Consider the following 15,751-nt stretch of genomic DNA (forward strand, 5'->3'; position numbering starts at 1 on the left):
TGATTTTAGAAGCCTATTGTAGTAGACATAGGCCTAAAATAGATAGTTTTGTGATAATTTCTGTCGATTTGGTGGTATTCAAATAGGAATCATGAAAAATTAACGAAATAAATCTTTCGTCTGATCGCAAATCCGGCTGTGGGATTCCTGCTTCATTTCGAAGACATTCCGAGGACTTCCTGAGCTCCGAGATCCGTGTTGTTCTTTGAAGACATTCTCGGCTTCTCCCTGAGTGTCTCCAGATCAAGTTGCATTTTTTTTTTCAAAATAGACCTAAAACAAGGTAGAGGAAAGTTATTAACAAAAATGGAGAAGTGTAATACCGGTTATTTGTATTGTTATTATTGTGGAATGGCTTTTTTGAGTACCAAAGTTATTGAGGATTTTGTGATTACTAATCAGGACAATATGGGATATTGTGTATGCTGTAATTGTTCCGTTATGGAACCGAAAAGGGACTCTTTGGTTAAAGTAAAGAAGAATGGTTACCCAGGACCAGGAACCGTTAAGGATCTAGTCGAGAAATTTGAAAAAACTGGAAAAATGGCGAAACAAAAAAGAAATGTTTCACTAGGAAACGAAGGACAAGTGAGGACTCGTATAATGCAATATGAAGAAAGGATAAAAGGTGACGGAAAACAGAAGAAGGGTTCCGTTGGAATTAGAAGGAATCCAGCTAGGGAGGCCAAAGAAGTGGCCCTAGCTAGAATTGTTGAAATTCATAAGTTTGAAATGTCCGAAAATGGATACGAAGAAAGGATAAAAGGTGAAGGAAAACAGAACAAGGATTCTCTTGGAGGAATTAGAAGGAATCCAGCTAGGGAGGCCAAAAAAGTGGCCTTAGCTAGGATTGTTGAAATTCATAAATTTGAAATGTCCTACCAAGCTGCAAGGGTACCCCTAATCATCCGACAGTTTGAAAATATGTTAAGAGAAACGATGACAGAAAATAGCCCAGGAACAGAAGCAGATTCTGGTAGTTTTTGTGGTGATTATGGAGAAACTATGATGGGAAAGATACTGGCACGGAAACAGAGAACTTATCTTAGAAGGGAAGCGAAAGATAGAGCCTTATTAAGGATCAGACGAATTGCAATGGATGAAGTCTCTCCAGACAAGAGAGGCTTAGTATACGATCTTGTTCAGCTCTGGGAAGAGGCTCTGAAAGGCGAGAAAATAGACAAGAAAAAGAAGATTGTTATTGAAGTGATAGAAGAAGGGATCGTAAAAAGGAACATCCAGTATCTTGAAAATATAATACGAGGAAACATACAGGAAGACGATCTTCGTGGACAATCTCGGGACTTCAGAAACCATCTTAGGAGGGTCGCTAAAGATATAGCCCCGGCACAGATAAGAAAAATAGTGGAAGAGGAAATGGCCTCTGAGAAAAGAGGCATAGTTTATGATCTTACTAAACGATATGAAACCGCATTAAAAGGAGACAAAATTGAAGCGAAAAATGAATATCAAGAGGCAAGAAAAAGCCAGACATTAGAAAACTTTATCGAGTATTTTGAAAATAGGTTACAAGAAAAAACAGAGACTGAAGGCGATCTTCTTGGGCAATCTTCAGACTTCAGGGAGAATCTTAACAGGAAGGCTAAGGATATCCCTTTGGCCAGGATAAGTCAAATAATACAAGAGGAGTTATCAGAAGAACAAAATGAAAAACTCTGGAAAAGTGAGAACATTGATGAAAAAACAGAAATTGAAGTCGATCTTCTTGGGCAATCTCCAGACTTCAGGGAGAATCTTAACAGGAAGGCTAAGGATATCGCTTTAGCCAGGATAAGTCAAATAATACAAGAGTGGTTATCAGAAGAACAAAATGAAAAAGGCTACCAAGAATCAAATAGCCCTGGAACAAAAGCTGATTCTGCCAGTAAAGGTGGCGAATATGCAGAAATTATGATGATGAACGGAATAATGAAGAGAAAGCATCTTAGGAGAGAAGCAAAAGATGTGGCCTTAATAAGGATCAGACAGATTGCACAGGAGGAAATTTCACAACAAAAAGGTTACAAAGTATATGCTCTTATTAAACTGTGGGAAGAGGCTCTGAAACACGAGAAAACGGATAAGAGACAGAAGGTTAACCTTGAAGAAATAGAAGAAGGAATCGTAGAAAGGGGTATCCAGTATTTTGAAAACATCATTAGAGGAATTATTGTATCAGACTGTTGTCAGGCCATCGAATGGGGTCTTCAAGGAGTGGGAGCACATGAGGAACTATCAGAACAAAATGAAAACGTCTGGAAAAGTGAAAACATTGAAAAGGAACTTCAAGACTATCAAGAAGCAAATAGCTCAGGAACACAAGGATATTCTGCTAGTAATAGTGATGATTATGAAGAAATTATAAAGCTAAAGGTAATGGGACGCAAACAAACAGCTGATCTTAGGAGGAAAGCCAAAGATAAAGCCTTTTTCAAGATTAGACGAATTGCAATGGAGGAGGTCTTTCCAGAAAAGAGACGCTTAGTATATGGTCTTGTTCAAGTATGGGAAGAGGCTCTGAAAGGTGAGAAAATAGAAAAGATGAAGAAGGTTATTCATGAAGTAATAGAAAAAGGCAATGTAAAAAGGCATATCCAGAAATTTGAAAATGCCATACGAGGAAACTTAAAAGAAGGCGATCTTGGTGGACAACCTCGGGACTTCAGAAACCATCTTAGGAGGACCACTAAAGATAAGGCCTTGGCCCAGATAAGAAAATTAGTACAAGAGGAAATGTCTGAGAAAACAGGCCGAGTTTATGATCTTACTGAACTACATGAAAATGCAATCAAAGGAGACAAAATTGAAAAGAAAAGTGAATATAAGGCAATAAAGAGCCAAACATTAGAAAACCTAATCGAGTATTTTGAAAATATGTTACGAGAAAACTCAGAAAATGATGGCAATCTTCATGGACAATCTCGGGACTTGGGAAGCCATCTTAGAAGGGCCTCAAAAGATGTCGCCTTAGCTAGGATTAGAAATATCTTACAAGAGGCTATCGAAGAAGAGAATTTTGAAGAGTAAATAGGATGCTGTTCAATAGAAGAAAAAAAAGCAAAATCCAAAAATACCACTAAGAAACAATTCTGTTGGAGTAACCTAGAGGATGTGCACTGCAGAGGGAAAAAGCTGAGCTTCTTCTTGTATGCAACGGTTCCATGACGGAGTGGTACAGGCCTTTGTCATGTGAACAAATGGTCGGATTTCTAGATCTATTCTTTCGGATGTCAACCTTATGGTTGCTCTGTTGGAATAATCTAGATGACTGGCCTTGCAGAAGGAAAAAGCTTAGCTTTTTCTAGTATGCAGTCATATCCTTCAAAGGTGCCTAAAATGTTTATTTTTTTTATTCAAAACTATATTTCATGAGTGAGTTATGATTGAAGATGGCCAAGTATATAATAGATGTGAATGAGAGAATTCTTCCTTTGATTGCTCTTAAAAATTAGAAAAAAAAATCTAAAAAAAAACTAAACACTTGAGAATGAAAAAAGGATTGCGTTGTAGAATAGAAAAATAGGATAATTGAAAAAGGTTCTGTGCAAAATTTTGAAAATACTTGGAGGGAGTTCAACTAGTATACAACTAAGAGACGATTCTGTCGGAATAACATAGAGGATGTGCACCGCACAGGGAAAAAGCTGAGCTGCTTCTAGTATGCTGTTCTTTGATGAAGTACAAACTCCTTCTCATGTGAACATAAAGTGTTGGTGCTGGCTCTGTAGATAAAAGCTGAGGTTCTTCTAGTGTGCTATGTTCCTTAATGAGATTAGGCCAAATAAAGCAGTTCAAGTTCACTATACAGAGTGAAAATCAAATTCAGTAACTTGTGAGGTAATATTCAGTTGCGTTTTGTGAGGAAAGGAGACCTGAGGAGGATGTTTGGAATAACCGCCCACCTTGATGGATGTGTTGCTGAACCCTTCAGCTTGAATGGTGCTTGGACTATTGGAAAAGGCTGGCTCAGCAGAGGGAAGAAACCTGGCTGATTCTAGTATGCTATGTACCTTGATGGAGGGGTACAAGACCTTCGTCAAGTGTACAAATGGTCGGATATCTAGATCTATTCTTTCAGATACTAACCTACGGGTGGTTCTGTGGGAATAATCTAGAAGACCGGCTCTGCAGAGGAATGAAGCTGCGATTCTTCTAGTATGCAGACTAGTTCTTGAAGATTAGGCCAAAAAAAAAGCAGTTCAAGTTCACTATATGGAGTGAAAATCAAATTCAGTAACCGTTGTGAGACTGACCCTGTATATAGAAGAACCTAAGTTTCTTCTAGCATGCTTTGTTCCTAGATGAAGAAGTACAAATTCTTTCTCATGTGAACATAAGGGTTGGTACTGACCTTGTATATAGAAGAAGCTGAGGTTCTTCTAGCATGCTATGTTCCTTGACGAAGAAGTACATATTCTTTTGTCATGTGAACATGAGGGTTGGTGCTGGCCCTGTAGACAGAAGACGCTGAGGTTCTTCTAGTCTGCTATGTTCCTTGACGAGAGAAGTCCAGACTCTTTGGTCATGTGAACATGAGGGTTGGTGCTGGCCCTGTAGACAGAAGACGCTGAGGTTCTTCTAGTCTGCTATGTTCCTTGACGAGAGAAGTCCAGACTCTTTGGTCATGTGAACATGAGGGTTGGTGCTGGCCCTGTAGACAGAAGACGCCGAGGTTCTTCTAGCCTGCTATGTTCCTTGACGAGAGAAGTCCAGACTCTTTGGTCATGTGAACATGAGGGTTGGTGCTGGCCCTGTAGACAGAAGACGCCGAGGTTCTTCTAGCCTGCTATGTTCCTTGACGAGAGAAGTCCAGACTCTTTGGTCATGTGAACATGAGGGTTGGTGCTGGCCCTGTAGACAGAAGACGCCGAGGTTCTTCTAGCCTGCTATGTTCCTTGACGAGAGAATTCCAGACTCTTTGGTCATGTGAACATGAGGGTTGGTGCTGGCCCTGTAGACAGAAGACGCCGAGGTTCTTCTAGCCTGCTATGTTTCTTGACGAGAGAAGTCCAGACTCTTTGGTCATGTGAACATGAGGGTTGGTGCTGGCCCTGTAGACAGAAGACGCCGAGGTTCTTCTAGCCTGCTATGTTCCTTGACGAGAGAAGTCCAGACTCTTTGGTCATGTGAACATGAGGGTTGGTGCTGGCCCTGTAGACAGAAGACGCCGAGGTTCTTCTAGCCTGCTATGTTCCTTGACGAGAGAAGTCCAGACTCTTTGGTCATGTGAACATGAGGGTTGGTGCTGGCCCTGTAGACAGAAGACGCCGAGGTTCTTCTAGCCTGCTATGTTCCTTGACGAGAGAAGTCCAGACTCTTTGGTCATGTGAACATGAGGGTTGGTGCTGGCCCTGTAGACAGAAGACGCCGAGGTTCTTCTAGCCTGCTATGTTCCTTGACGAGAGAAGTTCAAATTCTTTGGTCATGTGAACATGTGGGTTGGTGCTGGCCCTGTAGACAGAAGACGCCGAGGTTCTTCTAGCCTGCTATGTTCCTTGACGAGAGAAGTCCAGACTCTTTGGTCATGTGAACATGAGGGTTGGTGCTGGCCCTGTAGACAGAAGACGCCGAGGTTCTTCTAGCCTGCTATGTTCCTTGACGAGAGAAGTCCAGACTCTTTGGTCATGTGAACATGTGGGTTGGTGCTGGCCCTGTAGACAGAAGACGCCGAGGTTCTTCTAGCCTGCTATGTTCCTTGACGAGAGAAGTTCAAATTCTTTGGTCATGTGAACATGTGGGTTGGTGCTGGCCCTGTAGACAGAAGACGCCGAGGTTCTTCTAGCCTGCTATGTTCCTTGACGAGAGAAGTCCAGACTCTTTGGTCATGTGAACATGAGGGTTGGTGCTGGCCCAGTAGACAGAAGACGCCGAGGTTCTTCTAGCCTGCTACGTTCCTTAACGAGAGAAGTCCAGACTCTTTGGTCATGTGAACATGAGGGTTGGTGCTGGCCCTGTAGACAGAAGACGCCGAGGTTCTTCTAGCCTGCTACGTTCTTTGACGAAAGAAGTCCAGATTCTTTGGTCATGTGAACATGAGGGTTGGTGCTGGCCCTGTAGACAGAAGACGCCGAGGTTCTTCTAGCCTGCTACGTTCCTTGACGAGAGAAGTCCAGATTCTTTGGTCATGTGAACATGAGGGTTGGTGCTGGCCCTTTAGACAGAAGACGCCGAGGTTCTTCTAGCCTGCTATGTTCCTTGACGAGAGAAGTCCAGATTCTTTGGTCATGTGAACATGAGGGTTGGTGCTGGCCCTGTAGACAGAAGACGCTGAGGTTCTTCTAGCCTGCTATGTTCCTTGACGAAAGGAGTCCAGATTCTTTGGTCATGTGAACATGAGGGTTGGTGCTGGCCCTGTAGACAGAAGACGCTGAGGTTCTTCTAGCCTGCTATGTTCCTTGACGAAAGAAGTACAGATTCTTTGGTACTAGAAGAATTGGAAGATCCAATCCTACATGGCTGAGAGCTATGAAGCGCGAAGTAGGAGATGATGAATGGAGAAGTATTGAATTTAAAGGTCAAAATAGAGACGACTGGCAAAATCTAACCGAGACCCTTTGCGTCAATAGGCGTAGATGATGATGATGATGATGATATATATATATATATATTTATATATATATATATATATATATATATATATATATATATATATATATATATATATATATATATAAACGCTGTTTGATCATCGATTAATCTCATCCCACTGTAGTGCCATAGCCTCTGTACCATGGTCTTTCACTATATTGGGTTAGACTAGAGTTTTCTTGCTTGGTCATCACTAATTATTTTGAATTTTACAATTCCATTTCCCACAATTTATTTTCTAACGTCTATTGTATCTAGACATATTTTGGGTCATTTTCTCTTTATTATCATCATCATCTACTATTTATGTGGAAATCATTATTGTATTCAGATATTTCAAAGGAAGAACATTTGAAATAAAAAGAACAAAATAATAAACATCAAACGTATTGATGCGTAACAGGTCACGAAGCTGTGACATTCCAAGCTCCGGATTTCTGATTAACATTCATCCAAAGATATTGGAGATTAGATGTCATTAGCATCAAACGGTAGCTGACCTTCCCTTATTCACAATATATATATATATATATATATATATATATATATATATATATATATATATATATATATATATATATATATATATATATATATGACAGCAGGCCGGGAGAAAAAATGAAACGAAGATTTGACAAGCACTTTTGTGTTATTATTACATCTCTTCACGATCTTATAATTCAAATATACAATAAGAATATAAAGAAACCTCTGTGATGACGTAAAACAGAAAAAAAGAGCAAATTATAGATTACTTAAAAGCTAATTGTTTAAAAATATTGTTTACTAATACTTCATCCAGTTTGTACATACCTGAAATGGTGTTGAGCAGATCTTCGACATTTTTCATAATATTTCTTTTAACAAAATCTTTGCACAATATAAGTTCTTTAGCAGCTTTCCAATTAATAGTGTGGTTGCAATCATTCATAAGCTGAAAAAGACTGCGGGCAATGTTTCCCGTTCTTACATTATATTTGTGCTTTTTTAATAGAGTTTCTAGTGTTTTGCCACTTGACTAATATATCGCTTATGACGCTGATTACATGGAATTTTATAAATACATACGTTCATCTGCTTTGGGGAATTTTTTATCAATGCATTCTTTAGTGTATTGTTCTTAAAAATTATGTTAATTCCAAAGGTTTCAAAATTCGAGTTAGAAGTACAAACTGTTTGAAAAAACGGTTAAACAAGGAGGTTATCCACACTAAAATCATTGCTGTTAACAAATCCATAAAAAGTTATTTAATTTTTTTTTTTTTTTTTTTTGCCTTTTGATGGGCTCCTTTTATGAAATGTGATGGATACTTTAAAATAGATACTATTTCATGAATTTTCCCAAGCTCAGCTTCAACTTGATCAGGGCAGCTTAACCTCAGTGCCCGTAAAAACACGGATGAAAAAAACCATCAGTTTGGTTGATGGGTGACGATTAGACTAAAAATGTATATACGAATTAACATTCGTAAGTTTTCTATAAACAGTAAATTTAAAAAATCTTTCTTGCCTGAATACTAAAACATCTAGAAAGGGAAGCTTGTTATCGATCACTATCTCCAAAGAAAACTCAATAGATGGTACCAGAGTATTTAAGGCTGTTAGAAAAGCTTTCTCATCCTTATCAATGGGCCAACCACAAAATATATCATCAACATATCTGACCCAAAAAATACCTGCATGTAGAATCCTAGGCAGGTACCTGGTCTCAAACAAATTCCATGTAAATATTGCTTACGTCATCACAGAGGTTTCTTTGTATTTCTAATACATTTTTCAATCATAAAACCGTGAAGAGGTGTAATAATAACACGAAAGCGCTTGGTAAATCTTCGTTTCCTTTCTCCTTCCAGCCTGCTGTTATCTGGAGATATCGCACGATCCAGCGATTTGTCGTATATGTATATATATATATATATATATATATATATATATATATATATATATATATATATATATATATATATATATATATATATATACATAAATCTATATATATATATATATATATATACATAAATCTATATATAAACATATACAATATATAAATTTATAATATATATATATATATATATATATATATATACAAATACATACATGTACATATTATATATGCATATATATATATATATATATATATATATATATATATATATATATGAATATATATATATGTATATACATACATACATATATATATATATATATGCACATATATATGTGTGTATATATATACACATATATATATGAATATATATATATATATATATATATATATATATATATATATATATATATATCTATATATATATGAATATATATATATATATCTATATATATATGAATATATATATATATGTATATAAATACATACATATATATATGTACATATATATGTGTGTATATATATAAATATATATATATATATATAATAAATATATATATATATATATATATATATATATATATATGCATATATATACACACACACACACACACATATATATATATATATATATATATATATATATATATATATATATATATATATATATATATACATACATATAAATATACATGTGTGCCCCATATAAATAAATAAATGTCTACATAACCTCGATAATTTTCTTTTGTATACAATCACCTTTGGCTAATAACAACAAAACCTAAAGCAATGACAACAACACTTACTTTTCACGTGGCAAATTTCCCTTCGGCTAAAATATACTGAACCACAAGTAGTTACTCACCCTGCAAAGAAAATACATGATAAAATTAATGTGATTTCACTGTAAAACATTAGAATATGAAATAATATTGGACCCCAGCTTTCGCATACATGAATATATATATATATATATATATATATATATATATATATATACATACACACATATATATATATATATAAATATATATATACATATATATGTGTATGTGTGTGTATGAGTGTTTATGTAAATTGACCTTCACGTGATCCCAATACTGAGAGAGAGAGAGAGAGAGAGAGAGAGAGAGAGAGAGAGAGAGAGAGAGAGAGAGAGAGAGAGAGAGAGAGAGAGAGAGAGAATTTACTCCCTCCATTTCCATATCCTATTATGAGAAACGTTTCAGGTTAGATCAAAGCCAAGAAAGTAATCACGTGTCAGGTGTTGCTTGGACTCAAGGTGGCCTCAATCAGTCACTTTGAATCCTGGTCAAAAAAGTGGATGAAAACACAACCAAAACTTGGTTGGGGTGAAACCTTTAGTTCAGGAAAAGACTAAATTAACTAATTTGTGATTCAAATGATATAAATAGTACTAATATATATATAAAGCTAATTATAATACTGGTAGAATATTTACTGGCTAATTTCGAAAGATTTTTCAAATTTACTGAATTTAAGGTAAGCAAAGAGGAGGAAAAAAATTTATCTCAAATTCATTGAAAATAATCTTAATATAAATGAACATAGATGAGATATATAGATGGATTCTTACAATTATAATGAATGAAAACATTCATATCTATACTCTAAGTAGCAGAAGGAAATCAATAATACACTTCTATAAAAAGATTATTCCAAGTAAAATCATAAATCGAATATACTCATGTATAGAACATAATGCATTAATAAAGGAGATCGAGCCTTGCTGAACTTATCACCCTGAACAAATTTGTCTTGTAGAATTTTATGTCGGGAAGAATAAGGGTACAGAAGCCCTACTTTGTATGTGTATTAAAATCAGTAAAGAAAGTACATCGACCCTTGCAATGAGTAGGAATCACAATATCACAATTAGCATCACCGTCATCTGGAATACAAATACCATAGACGCTAGTAATTAATCCATAATTATTTATTTTCTTATTAAATAAACGCAACTATCAACTCACCAGCGATTCACTACGCGTTCGTTCATATCAATGATGGACTGAAACTGATCATAATTCCATTGCAAACGCAAAGCCAGCAAAAGCACAAGCAGGAAATCCCAATATTTGCTTCCACAGGCATCTGTGGTCATCACTCTCATATGGATGAGTCGTCCAGTGTTGACAATGGCATTGGAAACCAGCGACTGATTTGGACGGTGGAAATATTCGCTTTGACTCTACTTTAGCTTTTAATACTTTCGTTAAAATAAAACTACGCCAACACACCCAGAGATATTATACTTCCTCTCTTATAGTCAGCATCTTCTGAATGATTCTACACTGGATTGAGTTTATGACAGAGTCAAAAGACCCGGCGCTCGGACCTGGGAGGTCATTCAGCGCCTACTTGCGAATGGGGGACACCAGACATTGGCAGCTTGAAGCGAAGAGGTTGGACAGCAAGATGAAAGAGAGAAGTTGGAAAGGAGCTGAAGTAGAAGGCTTTAAAATGGGGGCAGCTAGAAGCAGAACGGACGCTTCAAAGACCTTCAAGTTATGCTTACAGTGCACCTGCCTGAAGCGCTCTAACGGCACTAACCCCGGTAGCCTCCCCCTCCCCCCGAAACCCCTCTTACAGATTTAAAGTGCTACCAATTTCCTTTTCTTCATCAAGGCTTTATAAAATAAGATTCGACAAAAGCGAAAATAAGGATTTCTAAACCTTTTATCAAAATATCATTTTCTTTATTTCCGATAAAAAATATCTTTAAGAACATCTAATCAAACACTAATAGGAAAAAGAACTATCTATTAATAATCATTTCAAAATATGATTTAACGAAGGTTTATAATAAAAATACTAAATTAACACAATAATCAGCAAACAACTCTCTCTCTCTCTCTCTCTCTCTCTCTCTCTCTCTCTCTCTCTCTCTCTCTCTCTCAAAAAGAAAAAAAATGCTGTTTTTCCACCCCTGTCTCTGTTTCCCGACCAAAGCGAGACCATCCAATCCACAAGCGGGAATTCCCGACCGAACGATCATCGATTTTTCACAACACTTCTTCCTTCCTTCCGTCATATGAGTCTTTGGGTTAGACACACACACTCACACACTCGATACGAGGTGGCCCACATGAGATGGTACAATTGACTTCATTAATTATGGAACACTGATATCTCCTTGTATTCCTATGTAGTGTACCGGAATTAATGAAGCGAACTGTACACTCGGAGTGCGGTAAGCAAAGGTACCTAATAGGTAGGCCAGACTTGGAGGAGAGGAATTAATCTGGTTACTGTGACGGCGCCGAGTAAGGGTGTGAACTCAAAGGCAGATTGGAAACGACTGAGTTATATTATTGTAGAACATTCTCCTTATATACAAAACCTCAAGGCGACAGGACATAACAAGTTCACAAGACAGACAATATTACGGAGGAAAAACCAGACATGAATTTTCATGTTCGTTTTAGTGCGAGGGAAGAGCAAAGATACAGGCATAATATATACAAAAGGAATTATGTAAAATTGTGTGAAACACGGTTGGTACATGGCTCCCCCCCTAAAAATGACATACTGTACATGTTAAATAGGGCGCCCTGATCTAGAGAGGCGAACTGTAGGCGGGTCATCTGGCAGAAGATAAGCAGGTTTTAGACGATCAATGGAGACCCAGTTGAACGGCAGCCAACGTGTTTCTTGACAGGGCATTGGCAACGGGATTCATTTTCCCAGGGACGTATTGGAGGGTGCAATTGTATTCAGCCACGGCGGAGAGATGTCGGCGTTGACGGGCGGACCAGGCGTCAGACTGTCGAGTGAAGGCGTGCACCAGAGGCATGTGGTATGTGCGAATGACGAAGGGCGTACCTTCTAAGAAATGTCGAAAGTGACGGACAGCCAAGTGCACCGCCAGCAATTCTCGATCGAAGGTAGAATAACCCGATTTTGCCTTGGACAGTTTTCTGCTGAAGAAGGCCAATGGGCGGGGCGAGCCTTTGACCACCTGCTCGAGTACTGCACCAATAGCGACGTCGTTGGCATCGGTGGAGAGAAGGAGAGGGGCGTGTGGGATAGGAAAAGTGAGAGCCGCAGCAGTTGATAGGGCCTTCTTTGCATTGCAGAAGGCTGCTTCTTGAAGGGGACCCCACTTCAGGTCCTTTGGCTTGCCCTTGAGGGAGGCGTAGAGGGGAGCAAGAGTGGCGGCAATGGCTGGCAGAAAACGGTGATAATAGTTGATCATGCCCAAGAATTCCTGCAGAGCTTTGACGGTCGAGGGCGCGGGGAAATTCTGAACGGCTGCTACCTTCTCAGGGAGGGGATGGACTCCTTCAGGAGTGATACGGTGCCCTAAGAACGACACTTCGTTGGCGCCAAAGGTACACTTGTCGTACCGGACTACAAGGCCGTTTTGTTGCAGGCGGTCGAGCACGATGCGCAGGTGACGGAGGTGTTCCTCTTTTGAGGAGGAGAACACAAGTATGTCGTCCACATAACATACACAGAAAGGGAGGTCCCCTAAGATGCCATCCATGGGACGTTGAAACGTTGCCCCAGCATTACGAAGGCCAAAACAGGAGTAATTGAAGGTGTATGTGCCAAACGGAGTGGTGATGGCGGTCTTGGGGATGTCTTCTGGGTTCATAGGCACCTGATAATACCCCTTCAGGAGGTCGAGCGTAGAGAAAACCTTCGCTTTGTGCAGGTAGCAGGTTACATCGGCAATGTTTGGGAGGGGGTAGTGATCCGGTTCTGTTTGCATGTTCAGGCGCCTGTAATCCCCGCACGGACGGAGGGAGCCGTCTTTCTTCAGAACGATGTGTAAGGGTGACGACCATGGGCTGGAGGCCTTTTGGCAAAGGCCCATTTTCTCCATTTCGGCGAACGTCTGTTTGGCAGCTGCCAATCGTTCCGGTGTCAGACGTCTGAATTTTGCGAAGACTGGGGGTCCCGTCGTCTTGATATGGTGATAAATACCGTGCTTGGCAGGAACCATGGGCGTTTGGCGAAGTTCTGGACGGAAAACTTCCGGGTACGACGTGAGGAGGTGGGCGTAGGCATCTGTGGGTGCGCTGATGTGGAGAGCGAGGTTAGAGGGGGCGGGTTGAAGAGGTGTCGACAAGTACTTGTCTGCGTTGACCAATCGTCGGTGGGCGACGTCGACCAGAAGGTGGAAATGAGAGAGGAAATCCGCACCGAGGATTGGCATTGTGACGTCAGCAACGAGAAACTTCCAATTGAATTTACCGTTTCCGAACGATAATGTGAGGTTCTCGTAACCGTAGGTGGGTATCGCAGATCTGTTGGCAGCTACCAAGCGGACGTCGGCAGATGTAGACAGACTACGTTGTGCCTTGAAGAGTTTCCTTGGCAAAAGAGAACGACAAGCACCCGTGTCTACCAAAAATCGCACGCCCGTTCCTGCATCCTGTAAAAAGAAAAGATTAGAAACATGGGAGGCCACCGCCACGAGCGATGGCCTACTTACACGTTTTTTGGCCATTGACAATCTTTGGCACATTTCTTTGCGGTTGCCCCGAATCTGAAGTGGTAGTAGCAAAACTGCGGCGGATGGGAGGTAGTAAGTGGCTGTAGAAGTCGTTCGTTGGGGCGCGAGCGATTGGTGGGTGGTGGGCGGCTTTGTCGCCGCTTCGGCACGCCACGGGGTAGGCGTGTATGTCCTACGGCATTCATGTCAGCTTCGGTTGACGTTGAATAGGCATCCTCGTCGTCAGGGGTGGAGGCGTTGATGGAGGTCTTGAAGTGGCTGTCCATAAGGGCGTCGGCTTTGGTCATCAAGTCCTTTATGGGTAAACTATCGACATCGGGTATGGCAGCGCGTACAGGTTCGGGTAAACGGCGTATCCAAAGGGCACGAAGTAGGTTCACCTCACGAGGAGAGCCGTCTGCGGCAGGTTGAAGGCGAGCGTTACTGGTCATTTCCCTGAGGCCAAGCGAAGCCCTTTAGTCCCCCAACGGTTGTTGCGAGAGCTGAAAAAGCTTTGATATACGGGCGGCTGGCGACGGCGAGTACTGCTGCAGAAGGTATGTTTTGAGGGCGTCATACGCTATTGGAGTGTCTCCTTGTTCACAAAGCCAATCGGATATTTCTGGGAAGGTGTCCTCGGGTATCGCCGCGAGAATATATACGCTTTGGTACGAAAGTGGACTTCAGCGCGTTGAAACCAAGCAAACGCTTCTGTGCTGGCGAACGGTGAAAGTTTCAATGGAGCGGCCACGGCGCCAACTGCAGTAGAGTCCGTCTCCGTCATAGTACCAACGTTGGAGGGGCGAGGGAGGTGGGGGTGGAAGGCAGTGGGAGCGAGTCGACTTACGGGGTCACCAATGTGACGGCGCCGAGTAAGGGTGTGAACTCAAAGGCAGATTGGAAACGACTGAGTTATATTATTGTAGAACATTCTCCTTATATACAAAACCTCAAGGCGACAGGACATAACAAGTTCACAAGACAGACAATATTACGGAGGAAAAACCAGACATGAATTTTCATGTTCGTTTTAGTGCGAGGGAAGAGCGAAGATACAAGCATAATATATACAAAAGGAATTATGTACAATTGTGTGAAACACGGTTGGTACATTACTATTTACGAAAAGAGAGAGAGAGAGAGAGAGAGAGAGAGAGAGAGAGAGAGAGAGAGAGAAAGTAAAAAGTAGAATAGTAAAAAGAAGAGGAAATGGGTAACACTGTTGTTCTCTTTCCCTGAGCCTTGCTTCAGTGGCTGTAATTAATAGTATGACTTCCGTTATAACGATTTCTATAATAAAAGGGAAAAAACTTTATTAACATCAAAATGATGTGATACTAACCAATAAACATAGCATTCTTAGAATAAATTAATAATGATATTAATAATGATATTGAAAATATTAATAAAGGCATCAAGAGTAAACAAAAAAATACACAAGGATAAATGAACATTAACACAAGTCTTTTCTAATTTTACGGAATCATCTAAAAACTTTAGAAATAAACAAGGAACATTTGGGTAATTCATATTTTCCAACCAATATTTACGTCCAATGAACTGGAAATTTAAATTTTTCCTTTATTTTCAAGTATTAACTATATTCCACTCGATACATTGATACAGTCTGGCAGACATAAATTAAATTCATTACGTAATTTTAATATGAAATAAACAATACATGGATCCAAATACATACATACCTACATACATACATACAAACCGTGATTAGTTATTTGTATACATCTCGGTAACATTTCTAAATCATCAGTTATTTGATGGTAAAAGTCATCATATATTAGCAATTAAGTAGA

General features: G+C 39.6%; 1 protein-coding gene across 1 annotated transcript; it reads left to right on the forward strand.

Annotated features, from left to right (window-relative positions):
* The first annotated feature begins 441 nt into the window (after positions 1–441).
* On the forward strand, positions 442–3,027 carry LOC137659242 (myosin-10-like). Its single transcript, XM_068394275.1, has one exon. The coding sequence runs from the start codon at positions 442–444 to the stop codon at positions 3,025–3,027; it is 2,586 nt and encodes an 861-aa protein (XP_068250376.1).
* The last annotated feature ends 12,724 nt before the right edge of the window (positions 3,028–15,751 follow it).

Source organism: Palaemon carinicauda, chromosome 19, assembly GCF_036898095.1.
Source record: "Palaemon carinicauda isolate YSFRI2023 chromosome 19, ASM3689809v2, whole genome shotgun sequence".
Taxonomy (NCBI): Eukaryota; Metazoa; Arthropoda; class Malacostraca; order Decapoda; family Palaemonidae; genus Palaemon; species Palaemon carinicauda.

Coding starts and splice junctions, on each gene's coding strand:
- LOC137659242 (XM_068394275.1), top strand. CDS start 442: ATGGAACCGAAAAGGGACTCTTTGGTTAAAGTAAAGAAGAATGGTTAC.